Consider the following 18,233-nt stretch of genomic DNA (forward strand, 5'->3'; position numbering starts at 1 on the left):
TACTTTAAACCAGTTCTAAAAAAAAGATCTCTGGATGCTCCCCCTCAGCTTTCTCAGGAACCCCTACCAACCTTAGGTTGCACCTGCGGGCCCTATTTTCCAGGTCATCAAGTTTAGCAGTGTTTGAATCTGATGACTGTTACCCTGCGCATATCTTGCTGCATAAGTTCTCAAGATCACAGATTCTGCGTTCAGCTGCTGTAGTACGGTCCTTTACTTTGGACACATCGTGCTTTACAAAAGAAAGATCTGCTTGAATAGAGTCCAGCTGTACAGTAACTGAAGCTTGCAAGCATTTTATAGCCGCCATAATCTCTGCCCTGGTCGGCTCCTCTGCGGCCTGTTCTTCCACCTCCATGCCTTCCTCTCACTGTGTCGGCATTGCGGCCCGCCTTTTTCCCCTTATTCTTTTCCTTCTTGGGCAGTGGGGTATGTGTAGGACGTGTCTTACCCGAAGAGTGAGCTGCTGGTTTGGGTGTCGGCTGGTTTTCAGCGCTGGTGCTAGCTGCGGGCTCAGCCTGCTCCGTCATGATCCCAGGGCTGCCGGCGCCATCTTGGCTGCTATTGTGGGCAAACCGCGCGAGATTCTCCGCTGGGCTGAACGCCTTTTCAGACCCTTTTGCCGCCATCCCTCCAGTTCTCCGTGACTCCCTCAGCCTCTGGGTCCAGACTGAGGACGGGCGAGCTGGTTTAGACAGCAGGATAATGCCAGATTGTGCGAGGTGAAGGGAGAGCTGGAGAGACACGCTTTTTCACAGCTCCATGGCCGGCCACACACACACACACACACTTTTAAATTCCCCTTTTGAGGAACTTCTGGCTGTCTCATCTTCCTGATCTGAGGACCCCCCAGCTGGCTCCGCTTCCTCCAAAGAGGACCCCAAAACCCTTGGAACCTGAATGCTCTAGGCATATCTGCAGTCTCCACAGGATTAGATACCGTAGAGGTAGACAGTAAAGCAGAAGGAACATTGGCAGTGAAAAACTTTTCAGCCAGCGGATCTTGAAACTCAGAAAGCATGTCTAAACAGGTCTCACTTTCATGCTTTACCACCGATAAAATACAGGCATTGCACAAAGGTTTCGGATAGGATGAAGCAAGCCTCTTATGGCAAATCTCAAGTCCTAGATTCTGAGCCTTCAGGTATTTTTGCAGGCCTTGGGTTCTGAAAAAAATAAAAAAATAAAAATACACAGAACACTCATTACTAGGCTGCATAACCTACACTTGCTGCTCCCTAGTCAGTAACAAAGGACCTTACCTGGTCTGTAGTGGCTTGTGCGGCTGGGTCCCCACGCTAAGAGGAGGAAAGCTCCATGGTGGATACAGGAGGAGCAGCAGATCCTTGTGCAGCATCAGCTCCAGGCTGTATGTAGCTGTTTAGCCTCTGTCTTAAATAGACACCGCACAGTGCAGCGTCCCATGTGGGCCTTGGTCCACCTCCAGCCGACAGAATTTCCAGGTACCTACTTCTGCCAGAGCTCTCCGTAGAACACACATCTGCCTGCTGTTGCGCTTTCCTACTGCGTTGCACGCTTATGGTGGAGGGACATCCGCAAGCCTATGGTGGAGGGACATCCGCAAGCCAACAATTAGTGGTGCCTGAGCCCTAAACCAGGAAGCCAGCCACTGACCACCACACAGAGCAGTCGCCTGGAATCCCCCCGACTTAGGTTCACCCAAGTAGCCAGCAAGAATCCCAGCACTCACTCTATGGCCTCCCAGCACGGCAGCAATTACATCTGTCTGTCTGGGGACAGGAAGAACACTGAGGCAGGTAGTGGGAGGTGGCGTTTAAATTTGTTCTGTTCTTCCTGTCCCAGGGATGGGCAGGGTAATCTCCTGGTGGGCATGTCGTTAAAGCTAGTAGAATAAGTACATTTCTTCCAGAGTAAAATAAGACATTACTTTTCTCCTATGTTGCTGCCACTTACAGGAGGTAGTAGAAATCTGACAGAACCAACATTGGTTTTGGGCTAGTCTATCTCTTGATGGGGGATTCTCAGTTTTGCCTTTATGCTTTATGAAGACCTTACTTGAAAAGGATTTATATAAAGATGTTGGCTCCCTGCTCACTTTTGGCAGTTGTACGAAGCAACTGTCATTCTCTAAGTGCTATTGAAAATAAATAAAACCCTGAGAATCCCCCATGAGGAGATGTGCTACTCCAAAGCCTGTTGGTTCTGTCAGATTTCTTCTACCTACTGTAAGTGGCAGCAACAGAGGATAAATTTATGGCTCATTTTACTCTGGAAGAAATACGGGGCTGGGCCAAGGCAAGAGAGGCTCCAGCCTCAGAGTGTAGGAGTGGGTACACAACTCACTCAGCTATCATTCCCTTTTTGTGTTTGAAACAGAGAGAAATAAGAAAAGGATACATGGCAGTGACAGCAAGCCAGATAAGAGATTAATGTTTTGGGGGCCCTGGGGGCCTCTTTGTCTAATAGCAATCAGAGTGTGACAGCTGGGGTGGGAGGGATGGGGAGTGCACTTTTGTACCTCAGCCTTGGGTGCTGGAGGACCTTGTCCCGGCTCTGAAGGAAGTTATTTGCGTTTATCGCAAAAATGGTAAAATTTAAAATGCATGTAGAGGTCCTTTAATAAAGCAGAACTGAAGATTTGCAATAAACAAACAGTTTCACTTACCTGGGGCTTCCCCAAGCCCCCAGCAGCCGTCCTGTCCCGCGACATTCCTGCACGCTTTTCCATTCTCCCACCGCAGTGCAGTTTCGTTACAGTTGACTTGTAAGTCGACAGCAACTGTGCCTGAGCGCCCTGGCCACTTGCATCTTTCTTCGATTTACCATCCTGCAGTGGACAGTAACACAAAGAAGAATACGCATGGCCCGGGGCTCGCAGGCGCAGTTGCCATCTACTTACAAGTCAACGGTATTGAAACTGCACCACGGCGGGAGAACAGAGGATCATGCAGGACCGGTGCTGGAGAGGAAAGCTGCTGGGGGCCTGTGGAAGCCCCAGGTAAGTGAAACTGCTTGATTTACGCAACATTTTTAGTTTTGCTTTATAGAGGAACTCTAGTGAAAATAGAAAAAAAAAATGTGCTTCATTTTTACAATAATTAAGTATAAATGATTTAGGGCTGGTTCAGACGGGCGTTTTTGTGGCGTTTAACGCAGCGTTTTTTGGGATCTACTGCCATCCCATGCAAGTGAATGGGAGCGTTTAGAGCTGGCTTTTGCAGGCTTTCATGAAAGCCTGGCAGTAGATCCCAGCGTTGCGTCTAGTCTCAAAAGCAACATGCTGCTTTCAGAGGCAGTAAACGCGAGGAAACAATAGCAGAGACCAGAACTGCTAGCCTTGAACGCTTTTCAAAAGCTTTCAAAAGCTAGCTTTTTAACGCTGGCGTTTGAACGCAATGCCAAGCAAAAGCTCAGCAGACGCCCGTGTGAACCAGCCCTTAGTCTGTTTTCCCATTGTAAAATCTTTCACCTCCCTGATTTACATTCTGACATTTACCACATGGTAACATTTTTACTGCTGACAGGTGATGTCAGTGGAGGGAGATGCTTCTTGTTTTGGCAGTTGGACCCAGCTCTAAACAGCTGTTATGTCCCACAATGCAATGAGATTTACATGGTCCTGACATCACACTGTGGTAGGGGTTTCACCACAATATCAGCCATACAGAGTCCCCTGATCAGTTTGTGAAAAGGAAAAGATTTCTCATGGGAAAGGGGTATCAGCTACTGATTGGGATGAAGTTCAATTCTTTGTCACGGTTTCTCTTTAAATAATACCCTTTCAATTCAAACCTGGAGTGTTGCAATAACGGAGTGAGCCCTGGATTTATAAAATAAGCACAACTCTACTACTTTTATGAGCAGTGGCACTAAAGGGTTGGCAGTTTGATACATCAGTGTAAAGCGGGCCATTCGGACAGTCTGTGGACGGATCTGTAAGCCCATGTAAAGCTGTGACTTGTGTTGACCCCTGATATACAAACTACCCTATCCCGAGTTTTAATATATTGCAGATTAAGATTATACTGGGACAGATAAGTGCCATGGTTGGCGAGAGTTACCAAGAAAAAAAAAAAAGTGCACAATTTTCCTGAACAAGGTGATTAGGATCTCGTAAGCAGCTTGACTTACAGGTGAGGTGCAGCGTATGTGTGGACACTGGAGGCCGCACATATCACCACGAGTTCCTGGACTGCAGTGTTGGAAATTACAGTAAAAACAGTACTACACTATACCTAGTTTTCCCCCGTACAGGAACTATAGAGAAGGATTAAAAGCTGGTTTAGGAGCACCACAGGAACCTCACAGAAGAATAAAAAGTAATTCCAGAGCATGGCATGAATCATTAAGGATTCATTATTTATAAAGAACCTACTGAGGCTAACTTGTGATATACTGAAATATTGGTGCAACTTATATTGGACTTTTTCCTCTACCTAAAGCTGTACCCCAGAGATGGTACACTGGCCACTATTCTTATCTGGGGCTTCCTCCAGACCCATGAGCACCAGGAAAGGGGGGGTTCACTACCGGTAATCCAGTCAGATGCCGCCAGTTGCCTTATGCGCATGTACGGCTCAGCTACGTGTGCGCCCCCCACAGCGCTCCCTACACTCTGGGGCGTTCTGCACCTACACAGTACTACAAGGGACAGGAGTGCAACAAGGGTTGCCCGCGGCTGAGCCACGCAGGCGGTAGCAACTGCTGGGAGTTATAGCGGCAGAATGGGGGACCAGAGAAGGACTGCGAGGGAAGTCCCAGTGCTCATGGGGCTGGAGGAAGCCCCAGGTAAGTATAGTGGCCAGTGTACATTTTCTCTACGTAGAGAAAACAGATTTCCAATACAAGTTTCACCAATACTTCAGTGTATCACAAGTTTGCCACAGTCAGTTCTTTATAGAAATCATACTACCCATTACAAATATAAAATTATAAAATTGCCTTAAAGGGATACTGTAAGGGGGTCGGGGGAAAATGAGTTAAACTTACCCGGGGCTTCTAATGTTCCCCCGCAGACATCCTGTGCCCGCACAGCCACTCACCGATGCTCCGGCCCCGCCTCCGGTTCACTTCTGGAATTTCAGACTTTAAAGTCTGAAAACCACTGCGCCTGCATTGCTGTGTCCTCGATCCTACTGATGTCACCAGGAGCGTACTGCGCAGACCAAAGACCATACTGGGCTTGTGCAATACACTCCTAGTGACATCAGCAGGGGGGGGGGGGGGGAATGCAGCTGCGCAGGTGCAGTGGTTTTCAGACTTTAAAGTCTGAAATTCCAGAAGTGAACTAGAGGCGGGGCTGGAGCATCGGTGAGTGGCTGCGCAGTCACAGGATGTCTGCGGGGGACCATTAGAAGCCCCGGGTAAGTTCAACTCATTTTCCCCTGACCCCCCTACAGTATCCCTTTAAGACTAGATGCATTTTTGACTGACCCAATTCAAAAAAATTAAAGAAAATCTGAGAAAATAAGCATTTAGAAATGTCACTCCACAGCTAAGAGTACTTAGAAGAATTGATGTGAATGGCGTAACAGATCATCAACTCAGAAGAGATAACAACAAGTATTCTAAAGGGGGCCATACAATAGCCGACCAACCCACCAATTCGATTATTATAATCGAATTGGATCAAAATTGGTGCTGCGAAAAGCATGCACAACCGACAAAGCAACCAATTTCGGGACAGAAATTGGCCGCACAGTCAATCTCGCATGCTTGAAAATTTCAGGCCGAAGTTGGTTTCGTGCTGAAATCAGACAGGAATCGGCCTATAGTGTATGGGCAGATTTGATTAGAGATAAATTTGTCTCTTGGTCGAATCTGCCCATAATAGTTCTAATGTATGGCCGCCTTAAGCATCCTTTATACTAGGGCTGTCCAACTCCAGTGCTCAATGACCATATCCATGCCAGTGTTTAGGATGGACTAAAGGTGGCCATACATTACAACTATTATGGGCAGATTCAACCAAGAGACAAATTTGTCTCATCAAATCTGCCCATACACTACAGGCCGATTCCTGTCCTATTTCAGCATAAAATCATCAGGGAATCGGCTGAGCTGCCGCATCCGCCCCACTGCTGCCCCCAAAATGTATAAATGTATGCAGTGTGTGCATTTATGCATTACCTGTCCTGTTTCAGCTTCCGCACGGTGTCCGTCCATCTCACCGAGTAAGCCGCATACACGCTAGCGGTGCATATCGTCAGACGCTATGCATCGCCGGCATATATGCGGAACCCGGCGAGATGGACGGAAACCGCGTGGAGGCTGACACTGGACAGGTAATGTATAAATGCACACTGCATACATTTATACATTGCGGTGGCAGCGGCGGGGATATAGTCTCGTCGTTCGTTCGCAATTTGGCCGCCATACCGCTGCACACCCGACCAACCAACTTCGGCCCGAAATTTCCCAGCATGTGCGATCGACCGCGTGGCCAATTTCTGTCCCGAAATTGGTCGCTTTGTCGGTGTGCACTTCGCAGCACCAATTTTCATCCAATTAAATAATAATCAAATTGGATGGTCGATTGGTTGATCAACTAATGTATGGCCCCCTTAGGAAATGTAGACGTGTTCTAGTGCACCACACCTTTCCTGATTTACTCCCATCAATTCATTGGAGTTTCTCCAAAAATGTGCGATAACCTCAGCCCTCAAGGACTGGAGTTGAATAGCCCTGCCTACAAAATTGAGTCACAAGGAATAAGCTTGACAGACATTCCATCACAGAATTATATTAGACCATTAAGCCCCAAAAAAAAAAAAAAAAAAAAAAAAAAAAACTAAAAACCCCCAAACCCTCCGTTAGTCACATGTTCCCATCAACACTCCCCCCACCAAAAAAAAAAAAAAAAAAACGAAAAAAAAAACCTTTAATTAATAATGCTGTATACCCAAATTATGAATTGCTCTAGATCTCACTACTAGCAATAATTATGCGTTTTGTCACAACTTAAGTTTGCACTGAGCAGGTCACTCATTAGAACACCAGAAAGTAGGCCATTTAAAGATGGTCTAAACATCTGGAGAGACAGCCTCAAGTTTAAATCGCAATGCATTCAGGGTTGTTAGGCAACCAGATCATTCCAGAGATACACATGGTACGCTTCACATAATGGCAGACTCCAGAGTATTTCCATGCACCACATTGCTACCCAAGGTTCACACCATAATGCTCCCGACATACATCAGTATACTCACTGCTGTGTCTTTGCCCTTATGTTTGAATTTTTTCATGCGGTCGTCAGTTTCATTTGTGGCTGGCATTTCTAAAGAGGTTCTTCAGTCAACACTGTCAGTACTGCATTGGAAGGGGGAAAAAAAAATGTAATTAGCAAATCAAGCAGACAACACAGCCCTGCTGGAGTAAATTTTTGTATCAGATTTCATTTCAGAGGGCGACAAAAACTGAAGTAAAATTATGGAGACGCCTGCCATTAATAGCCCCCATTGTGAGGTTCCACAAGACAAGCATGCAGCCAGTAGCAACGGAGCAATGAATTGCCAGATGCAGATGTTTTGAGACTTTCACAGTGGCGCTTTTTTTTATTTGATGGATGTATTGATGAAAAATACAATGAGATTGGCAAACAAATCACACTAAAATGTAAATAAAAATGCACACCAATACACTGCAATCACAGAAACAACGCACTGCATTTCTGCGTTCATGTTTAACAGTGGTCAAAAGCACTAAAGTCAAGGTACCTGATCTGCAGGTTCAGCTGCTGGATAGTGAATCAAAAAGTGAAATGCTACACAAAAAAAAAAAAAAAAAAACCCTTCACAACTGCGTGCATCGCTGGGTATTAAGTCCACTACAACTGCAGTACCACACTGGTGTTGACATTCTCCAGTTTCAAATTCTAGTTCAGTATCCATTTTCTTTAACGCATAGTAACGCATAGTATACTAAAAATGCATTAATTAGCATTGCATAATATTTTGTACATTGCACAGCTGTACGTTTTACAATATCAGTTGAAAGTGTCTACCTGGCAGCATCCAGAAGCTCCCTATTGCCAGCAGAGCAGGAGTTACCTTCCATGGACACATCAAATCACCTGACCCAGCCCACCTCTTACTGTAGTATTGCATATCATTATACTGCAATCCCAACCTACTAAGTGTGCAATGAAGTATTTGATCCTTCTCCCAGCCAGTGTCTTGCCTGCAATAAGAAAGCCTTTTTGCTGCTTTTTTCATTAGGAACAGAGGGTATGGCAAGGGGAAAATTACCCACAGAGTAGGAAGGAAATAGACAAACTTGTGACACTGCAGGGCATGGCCTACAGTCCTGGCCACAAAAATATAACATCTGATTATGTGTGGTAGTTTAAGATCCAGAGACACGTTTACCAGTTTACCATTTAAGGAAAAACGTGATCGGTCTCTTCTATAAAGATTTACCTGCCTTTGAAAAAAAAAAATGTGTGCAAGAATGATGATAGTACATATCCTGTAATCAGGGACATAACTTAAAACCATGGGGCCTACACTGAAAAAAAAACTCATGGGGGGGGCTCCCATACGTTCTGCAACACCAAATGAGGCAGTATTTCCCTCAAAACCATGCCTAGTCAGTGTGTTACCCTTACAGGTTTTCGATTGAGTCACTACCATCCGTAGTAATTATAAGCTCTTAAAATAAAATACAGGATATGACGTTTACGTTCCAGCAACAGCTCGGCTGTTTCGGGGAAAACTGCCCTTTTTCAATTTCAAATAATACTCTTATTAAGAATGATACAAAGCTCACCATTTCTTAGGCAAAAAAAACCTATCCCCACGCAGGGGTCTAAATACAAACATATTTCCGAACCAGGCAAATCAATTCATGCACATCAAAGTCACAGTATAAAAATAGTGAAAGCCTCAACAGCCTGAGAAATGGGAGAGAAGGAGAAGCTAGAAAAAGGATGGAGAGAGAAAAAAAGGGAAGAAAAAGTAAAGAAGAAAGTCACTCACGTCACAGTAAATTATATTAAGGAAGAGTACCGATCTATAGCCTGGTAAAAAAAAAAAAATATAGTATGAGGGCAATCCCAGCATCTGACAAAACAGACAAAATATATAAATAAATATGATATCAATTAAAACAATTGCAAATAGCACAGTCCCATGTTATCAGCATAATCTACCCAAGGAATCGAGGTCTTGGTGAACTGCATCATCCTATTCTCTGTTTCAGCAATCATTCTTTCATGGACAATAATTTTATGTACATGTGCAACTACATGCTCTATGTTTAGTAAAGAATCCTTCCAGCGTGAGGCCAGGTAGGTTTTAGCACAACTAACAACATGTTGGACCATTCTATGAGAAGGGCGTTTCATAGAACTTGGTTTATTGCCTAACAGAAAAACGAATGTGTTATTAATGGGGACCTGGAGAACTGAGGCTAAGAGGTCGCACACTTGAGCTCAAAATACAACCAGGCATGTCCACTACATATGGTAAAAAGGTACCTCTTGAGGACAGAGGTTTAATTGAAGAGACCTGAACGGGAGTAAGATATGCTCTGTGGAGTAATTTAATGTTAGTCTCCAAAACAGAGTAAAACAAACTCCCCTTCATTAGGGGCTCATAATGTGCCCATCTGGCAGTTTACTGAAAAGCCTAGGTCACCCTCCCATTTTAGCCAGGATAGGATACATATTATGTTGAGGGCAAACTGCTAAGAGTTCATAAAGATGAGAGAATCCCCCCCCCCCCCCCCTTCCCTTCAAGAGGACAATCCGAGCACTATCTTACAAAGTGTGTGTAGGTAGCATTAGATAGCAATGGGCCTAACGAGAACCAGTAATGAAAAACTTGCTGAAGATGGAAAAACTGGTGGGGTGGTAATGAAGAGTTTCTGAGAGAGTGGCATTAGAAATAAGTTTACCATTGGACAGGAAATCAGCCTTTTTTTTGTATTTAAGACCTGCCAGCCAAATCAGGTAATCCATACCTCCCAACTTTTTGAGATGAGAAAAAGGGACACTTAAGCCACGCCCCTGTCACACCCCTGGCCACACCCCCATCAAGCCCCTAGTCATGCATACCATAAAGATTTCATAATAAAACTATGTTAATTTATAATTCAAACCACACTGATCCTTTCTATCCTGGTTAATTTTCCTTCATAGTAACATTTTAAAATTAGTATATCAATTTAAAGGATGGGAATAAAGTTTAAAGTCTAGTAAACACATTTTTACTATAGAAAAATATATATTTACATAGAAAGAGGGACAAAGTCCTGAAAGAGGGACACATGAGGGGGAAAGAGGGACACATGAGGGGGAAAGAGGGACAGGGCTCCCAAAAAGGGACTGTCCCTCCGAAAGAGGGACAGTTGGGAGCTATGGGTAATCCCTGGGCAAAAGTCTGGAGTATGGAACAGCCTAGTAAGGGAGGGCAAGGCCTGTGACCCCAGAGGGAACCTATAACACTTCCAAAGTGTCAAAGTGTGCAATGAGAATGGGGACAAAGGATATTCGCTTCAGGTCAGAGATGACCAAACCAAGGAGGCAAGTGTATAGGGTTGCATAAGGGCCAATTCTAAGCTAACCCTTTAAGATAACCTGTACTGAGTAAAATTATAAAATAAACACATGAGGTAACTTCAAATGAACATTACATAGTTACCTTGCCATCAGTTCCTCTCAGAAGCTCACCATTTTCTTCTTACAGTGATCCCTTCCAGTTCTGACAACATTTTGTCAGAACTGAAATATATCAGTTGCTGTCAGTTATATCAGTTGCTGTCAGTAACAGCTGACAGGAGAACTGATGTGTCCATGTTTCCCTATGCCTCAAGTGGGCGATGTTACAGTTTAACAGTGTGCTGACCAGGAAGCTGTTATGGGGTACTAGCCATTTTCAAAATGGAGGACGGAGAATCCCATTAATCACAGTGGACACAGGACGCAGATGAGGAGAAAGATTGAGGAGTAGACTACATAGGAGGCAAGTATGACTTGTGTATGTTTATTTTGACTTTTAATCTTCAGTTCAGGGTTTTCTTTAAAGACAAGTTAAATCCGGCTTGAGTTGGGGGTATGTGAGCAAGTTAGGCAGCCAAATTATATAAATTTGGAACACCAGAATCCACTACAAATCTTGGGCATGGCATTCATTTAAAAAAGATCCTGGGAGGTTTCTCTCGCTGGAGCTGAGTCAGGGTAGATTTAGGAACAGAAACTGGGAGAACCTGGAAAAGATGTAATATCTTAGATAAAAGTCATACAAACAGCGTGTATGTGTTCAGAGAATGAAATTGGAAATTTGGACCAAGATTTCAGCAGGGAGAGGAGAGAATCATCGGGTTATATAGTTGGTAGCAAACATATCTGCTGTTTTTTTTGTCAGCTTGATCCCTATGCATTTGACAAACCTCTTGAATTTTAAAGCCAAAATGGGCTGATAGCTTATAAGTCACTGAACTAGGGGGTTACAAGGGAGGACTTCTGATTTGGAGAGGTTTAGTGAAAGACCAGAGACTTTCTTAAAGAGGAACTATTCGCTAAAAATGCCCCCCCGCCCAAAACACATATGTAAGTAGATAAATACTTGCTCTACTTACATAATAGATGTAGTGTCTACGTTTTGATTCCTGTGATTCCTTTATTGTTAACCTCCCTGGCGGTTAATTTTTTTTGCCAAATTGGCAAAAAAATTTTTTTTTAATTTTTTTTGTTTTTGTTTCATGTAAAGCTACCAGAGTGGTAGCTACATGAAACACCACTAGAGGGCGCATGTGTCCCTCTAGTGCGATAGTCGCCGGCATCTATAGCAAACAGGGGAACGCGTATACAACGCGTTCCCCTGTTTGGCTTCTCCTGTCGCCATGGCGACGATCGGGATGACGTCATGGACGTCAGCCGACGTCCTGACGTCAGACACCTCCGATCCAGCCCATAGCGCTGCCCGGAACTCATTGGTCTGGGCAGCGCAGGGCTCTGGCGGGGGGGGGGGGGGCCCTCTTTCGCCGCTGCGTGCGGCCGATCGCCGCAGAGCGGCGGCGATCAAGCTGTGCGCGCGGCTAGCAAAGTGCTGGCTGCGCGCACAGCAATTTACAGAATAAAAATCGCCCCACCAGGGGCTGAGATCTCCCCCTGCGCGGCATAGCCCGAGCTCAGCTCGGGCTTACCGCCAGGGAGGTTAAATTAGATCACTCCTGTTGCTGGCAGGGGCCATCTTGTGTGCTCTGGCTGGATCCTCCCCCCCCCCCCCCTCCCTGCACTGTTTGTGCAAAGCAGGGAGAAATAAATGCAGCAACAACAGACTCTCCCAATAATGGATCCAAGCGCTGCCGTTTCCATGTATTCTCTGCACTACCACCGGAGGCAGTGCAGAGAATACAGAAGGATACTGCAGTGCCTGGAACCATTATTCAGGGACTGTGCGCGCCGCCTTCATCCCTCCCCGATGTTCAGTGCGGGGAAGAAAGGGATTCCAGCAGCGGTGGGTGGCAGAAGGGCTGAGGGGGGGGGGGGGCAGACATGCTACTGGAGGAGGTGGGCAGAGGACATTGACAGTATATAGCCTCTGGCCCCCCTCCCTGCGCTCTCACAGCGGCTGGATCCACAGCAGTGAAGGGGAGACCAGGTGGCCAATCATAGAGGAGAGGAGTGACAGAGGCAGCCAATCAGGCCGATTCAGCATGCCTGTCACTTCTCTTCTGCGGCCGTGCGTATGCTCTTAGAGCCTGGGGCATGAGGAGAGAAACTGCAAACAGAAAAAAAAAAGGAGGATTTTAAACTTGTCAATTGTCTTTAAAGTCTTCCAGTAAACTAACGGGTTGAGTGTAAGAGCATCAGCAAAAGGCGAGATCTTACAGTATCTGCTAAGAGAGACTCTAGGGTAAAGGTTTCATGCAGAGGGCAAAAAGCTGAGATTATACCATGGTGGTAGAGAGTAAGCATGGCCGACGGCCGTGAATAAATGGTCCTAATGGCCTGTAAGGAATGGCCCTTGATACCAAACGCCTGCAGAGTGAAACTAAGGGCCAAGACAAGGTATCAAAGGCTTTTTCTATATCAAAAGAACAGCTAGGGGGTGATTAGTGCAGTTGGCATGATCTATTATAGCAAGTAGTTTTCTAATATGGTCTGTGGCCTGGTAGAAAGGTATGAAACCTACCAAGGGCATAACTATAAATCACTGGGCCCCCCTGCAAAACTTTAGATTGGGTCATGTCCATTCACTACAGGCACTGCGATTAGGTCGGGTGAAGCCTTGCTTCCCTTCCCCAATTGTTGATATGGAAAACTGACAGGGCATGCACACGCACCGCCGCTTAAAAACCAGACGAGAATAGAGATGGCCCGAATGGTTCGCCTGCAAACGGTTCCAGGTGAACTTTCGGTAGTTCTCGTTCGCCAGCAAAGGAGAACTTTTGCGGAAGTTCGGTTCGCCCCCATAGTGCGCTATTAGGGTCAACTTTGACCCTCTACATTACAGTCAGCAGGCACATTGTAGCCAATTAGGCTACACTCTCCTGGAGCCGCTCCCCCCCCCCCCCCCTTATAAAAAGGCAGGCAGCACTGGCATTTACACTCGTGTGTCTGCATTAATTAGTGAAGGGACAGCTGCTGGCAGACTCCCATAAGATTAGTTATGCTCTTTGTAGGCTTGTTAGCTTGCTCCTGGCTGATTGTTATTGCTAAAATAGCATCCCTCAACAGCTCTTTTGAGAGCGAATGTTCTCCTGTGTTTTTTTTTTGTGTTGCCCACTGACACTGCATTATACAGCCCTATCTGTTGCAGCTGGACCTTGGTAATTGCTATTACTGTGCCAGCCAGCCTTGCCCATCTATACTGGGACACCTACCTAACTACTGGGGCACCTATTTGCCTATATGGGGACACCTACCTATACTGGGACTCCTACCTATGCCTAACTACTGGGGCACCTACCTATGCCTATCTACCTATACTGGGACTCCTACCTATGCCCAGCTACCTATACTGGGACTCCTACCTATGCCCAGCTACCTATACTGGGACTCCTACCTATGCCCAGCTACCTATACTGGGACTCCTACCTATGCCCAGCTACCTATACTGGGACACCTACCTATGCCCAGCTACCTATACTGGGACACCTACCTATGCCCAGCTACCTATACTGGGACACCTACCTATGCCCAGCTACCTATACTGGGACTCCTACCTATGCCCAGCTACCTATACTGGGACTCCTACCTATGCCCAGCTACCTATACTGGGACACCTACCTATGCCTAGCTACCTATACTGGGACACCTACCTGTGCCTAGCTACCTATACTCAGGGCCGGTTTAAGCAACAATGGGGCCCCAGGGCAAAATAAACCTGGGGGGCCCCCAACATATACCCCGGAACAAAAATCGGCATTAGGGGACCTTTTTTGCAGCTGGTATAGTCAGGGTGTGAAGTCCCAATCGGTCAGAGCTCCACATTCTGGCTATCCCAGCCTGCATGGGGGACAAGGGGTTAAAAAGTTTCAGGAGGGGGGACCCCACAATTTTTTTTTTTTTTTTAATTCCCACACTCTAAACAGAAAAAAAATTGGGAAAATAGGAAAAAATGCCAGGGATCTTCATACAGCCATATTGCGGCTGTATAGCGATCCCTGGCCAAAGTGCTGTGGCTGCGTATAGACCCCCTGGAAACCCTGTCAGGAAATTTATTGCGCTTTCGTTTGATGCATGTAAAATTACACTACCCTTAGGTTTGCTACTACATTTACCGCATTTAAAAGTATACTTTTTTCCTTCGAAACTTTAAAATCGTTTTTCTCAAAAACTATAAGGTCTTTTTGAAAAATTGTTTTTTCCTCTTATTCCTGATGATCTCCTTACCATATCCTGCAAATTTAGGGTTTCTAGCATTTAAGGTGGATTTGCTATTAACCATTAAAGTCGGCAGGTTTTTAAATGTGTTTTTTTTTCCTTTGAAACTTTAAAATCGATTTTCTCAAAAACTATAAGGCCAATTTGAAAAATTTTTTCTCCTCTTGTAGCCACTGGGGGCCCCTACAAGCTCTGGGGCCCTGGGGCAGCTGCCTCCTTTGCCTTAATGGTAGCGCCGGCCCTGCCTATACTGGGACTCCTACCTATGCCTAGCTAACTACTGGGGCACCTACCTATATGCCTACCTATCTATACTGAGACTCCTACCTATGCCTAACTACTGGGGCACCTACCTATGCCTACCTACCTATACTAGGACTCCTACCTATGCCTATCTACCTATACTGGGATACCTACCTATGCCTAGCTAACTACTGGGGCACCTACCTATGCCTAACTGTCTATACTGGGGCACCTACCTACATACAAGAAGATAAAGTCCTTGCTTCATTGTGGACAGAGCAAATTTGATCAGCTGGACAGTCACTGTTCCATCATTGCGCTACCATAGCCCAGCAACCATATGGGCTTGAACACCACCACGGCCTGCACTCTCGCCATGGTGCGCACCAGTCCAGCATGGCTGTCACTACGCAAACAGCTGTTTGCGGTGCGTTACACAGCGAGTTTGGTGTGTCAGTGTGAAGCAGTACTCTAATTACACTCCCTGATTGATGTATACACATGCAAGATGTTTTAAAGCACTTTAGGCCTCCAATTTAGCATTCAATGTGATTTCTGCCCTTAAAACGCTGCTATGCGTCAAATCCAGATTTTTCCCGGGACTTTTGGCATCTATCCCACTAATCCATGCCCCCCCCCCCCCCCCTCTTAAGGTGTTAGACCCCTTTAAACATCTTTTCCATCACTTTTGTGGCCAGCATAAATGTTTCTAGTTTTCAAAGTTCGCATCCCCATTGAAGTCTATTGCAGTTTGCGAAAGTTCGCACGAACCGAACCTTTTGCGCAAGTTCGCGAACCTAAAATCGGCGGTTAGGGCCATCTCTAGACGAGAATATACGTCCAGTTTGCCTTTAGTGGCACTTATCTGGATGAGTATACTCGTCCAGATGGGCGCAAGTGGTTAAAGACAATGTTAAAATCTCCACACCGGTATAGAATCTCCTAGGAATGCTGCAAAAACTGATGGGAGCACATAGTAAAAGTAGTGGGTTGGACTGGTGAGTAGTACGAGACCACACAGACCCGCTTATAAGCCAGGGAGCCCAGCAAGATTATGAATCTGCCCTGTTCATCCGGGATCACATTCTTGACCTGCATGGGAAAAAAAGTGTTATGCAAAAGCAAGGCAACACCATGGACCTTTTTAGTAGGAGGCAGAAGCTAGATAGACTGATAGTGCGTATGAATGAATTTAGGTAAAAAGAGGCAAGGGTGAAATGTGTCTCTTGCAAGGCAAGGAATGGGCCGTTTCTACCCCCGTGCGGGGCGTGCCGCTGCCCGGGGCGCTGTTAGGAGGGGGGCGCTATAATGGAGAAGAGAGCCGGAGCCGCGGGGAGGGCAGCCCGACCTCTTCCTCCCTCTCCCGGGCGCCCTCCGTGCTCCCCCTCAGATGCAAAGCGAGCAGCCGGGAAGCGCTGTTTGCAACTCACCTGCCTGGCTCCAAGCGCTGCTCTCTCGCCGCTGGTCTGTCTCTTCTCTCTGCATACTGCGGATACACGCGGCTTCCTGTTTAGCTGGAAGCCGCGTGTATCAGCATGTATGCAGAGAGAAGAGACAGACCAGCGGCGAGAGAGCAGCGCTTGGAGCCAGGCAGGTGAGTTGCAAACAGCGCTTCCCGGCTGCTCGCTCTGCATCTGAGGGGGAGCACGGAGGGCGCCCGGGAGAGGGAGGGAGAGGTCGGGCTGCCCTCCCCACGGCTCCGGCTCCCCCCTCCACTATAGGGGACAGCTAGCTATCTAACCTATCCTGGGGGCACCTACCTAATCTAACCTACGCTGGGGGCAGCTACCTAATCTAACCTACGCTGGGGGGCAGCTACCTAATCTAACCTACGCTGGGGGGCACCTACCTAATCTAACCTACGCTGGGGGGCACCTACCTAATCTAACCTATACTGGGGGCACCTACCTAATCTAACCTACGCTGGGGGGCACCTACCTAATCTAACCTACGCTGGGGGGCACCTACCTAATCTAACCTACGCTGGGGGGCACCTACCTAATCTAACCTACACTGGGGGGCACCTACCTAATCTAACCTACACTGGGGGGCACCTACCTAATCTAACCTACACTGGGGGGCACCTACCTAATCTAACCTACACTGGGGGGCAGCTACCTATCTAACCTACACTGGGGGGCAGCTACCTATCTAACCTACACTTGGGGTTAGCTACCTATCTAACCTACACTGGGGGGCAACTACCTATCTAACCTATACTGGGGGCACTTATTTAACCTGTATTGGGGGCACCTACCTAGCTAGCCTATACAGGTGGCCACTATACTGGCTACCAATATTGCAGGCACCTACCTAAATAACCTGTACTGGGGCGCCTGCCTATCTAACCTATACTGGGGGCAACTATACTGGCTACCTATACTGGAGGCACCTACCTGGCTAACCTATAGCGGGGGCAACTATACTGGCTCACCTATGCCTGGCTACCTATACTGGGGTACCTATTCTTGGCTACCTATACTGGGGGGACCTATACTAAGTACAACTAGACCTGGCTAACCTATACTGCGGGCACCCATACCTTGCTCGCGGGGGGGGGGCGCAAATTTTTACACCCTCGCCCTGGGTGTTTAGCCTAGAAACTGCACGTCCCGTTTATACTGCGTACAGTTCAGCATGGCCATGCATCTTTTAGCAGGGGGATTAAACCCCCTAACATTGTAGGAAACTATCCTGCACATGAAGATAAAAAGTAGTGCTGGGAACAAATGTTATGGCAATAGGGAGGAAAAAAAACCAAAACAAACTCAGAAGAGAAGAAAACAAGGACATAAGTGCTTCAGAAAATGTATGGAAAGAACCACCACCACAAAGAAGAGAATTCTCTGCTGTAAAACAGATGCAGGATACCTTAAGAGAAACTTCAGCCTAAACAAACCTACTGTCATTAAGTTACATTAGTTATGTTAATTAAAATAGATAGGTAATATAATCTCTTACCCACCCTGTTTTAAAAGAAAAGGCAAATGTTTGATTTCATGAGGGCAGCCATCTTTTTGGTTGAAAGGAGGTGACAGGGAGCATGAACGTTCCAACTGTCCTCAGTGCTGATCACCCCCTCCCAGTTGCTAAGCAATGTGAACATAGAAAATCCCATCATGCTTTGCACAGCATCAGGGAAAAAAAGCCCAGGCAGTTTTCTTTGATGGGTGGAGCT

At 46.4% G+C, this 18,233-nt stretch overlaps 1 protein-coding gene across 4 annotated transcripts in view; it reads right to left on the reverse strand.

Moving 5' to 3' along the window:
- Window positions 1-18,233, reverse strand: part of LOC137524714 (importin subunit alpha-1-like) — a 291,685-nt gene that overhangs the window by 252,314 nt on the left and 21,138 nt on the right. For 3 of the 4 annotated variants that reach the window (XM_068244883.1, XM_068244879.1, XM_068244880.1), the window contains exon 2: window positions 7,191-7,290. In XM_068244883.1, the coding sequence (XP_068100984.1) occupies window positions 7,191-7,256 (66 nt within the window). In that variant the 5' untranslated portion in view covers window positions 7,257-7,290. Of the gene's footprint in view, window positions 1-7,190; window positions 7,291-10,622; window positions 10,683-18,233 lie in introns of those variants that run through there. The other variant, XM_068244882.1, reaches the window with a different exon arrangement.

This window comes from Hyperolius riggenbachi, chromosome 7 (genome assembly GCF_040937935.1).
Source record: "Hyperolius riggenbachi isolate aHypRig1 chromosome 7, aHypRig1.pri, whole genome shotgun sequence".
Taxonomy (NCBI): Eukaryota; Metazoa; Chordata; class Amphibia; order Anura; family Hyperoliidae; genus Hyperolius; species Hyperolius riggenbachi.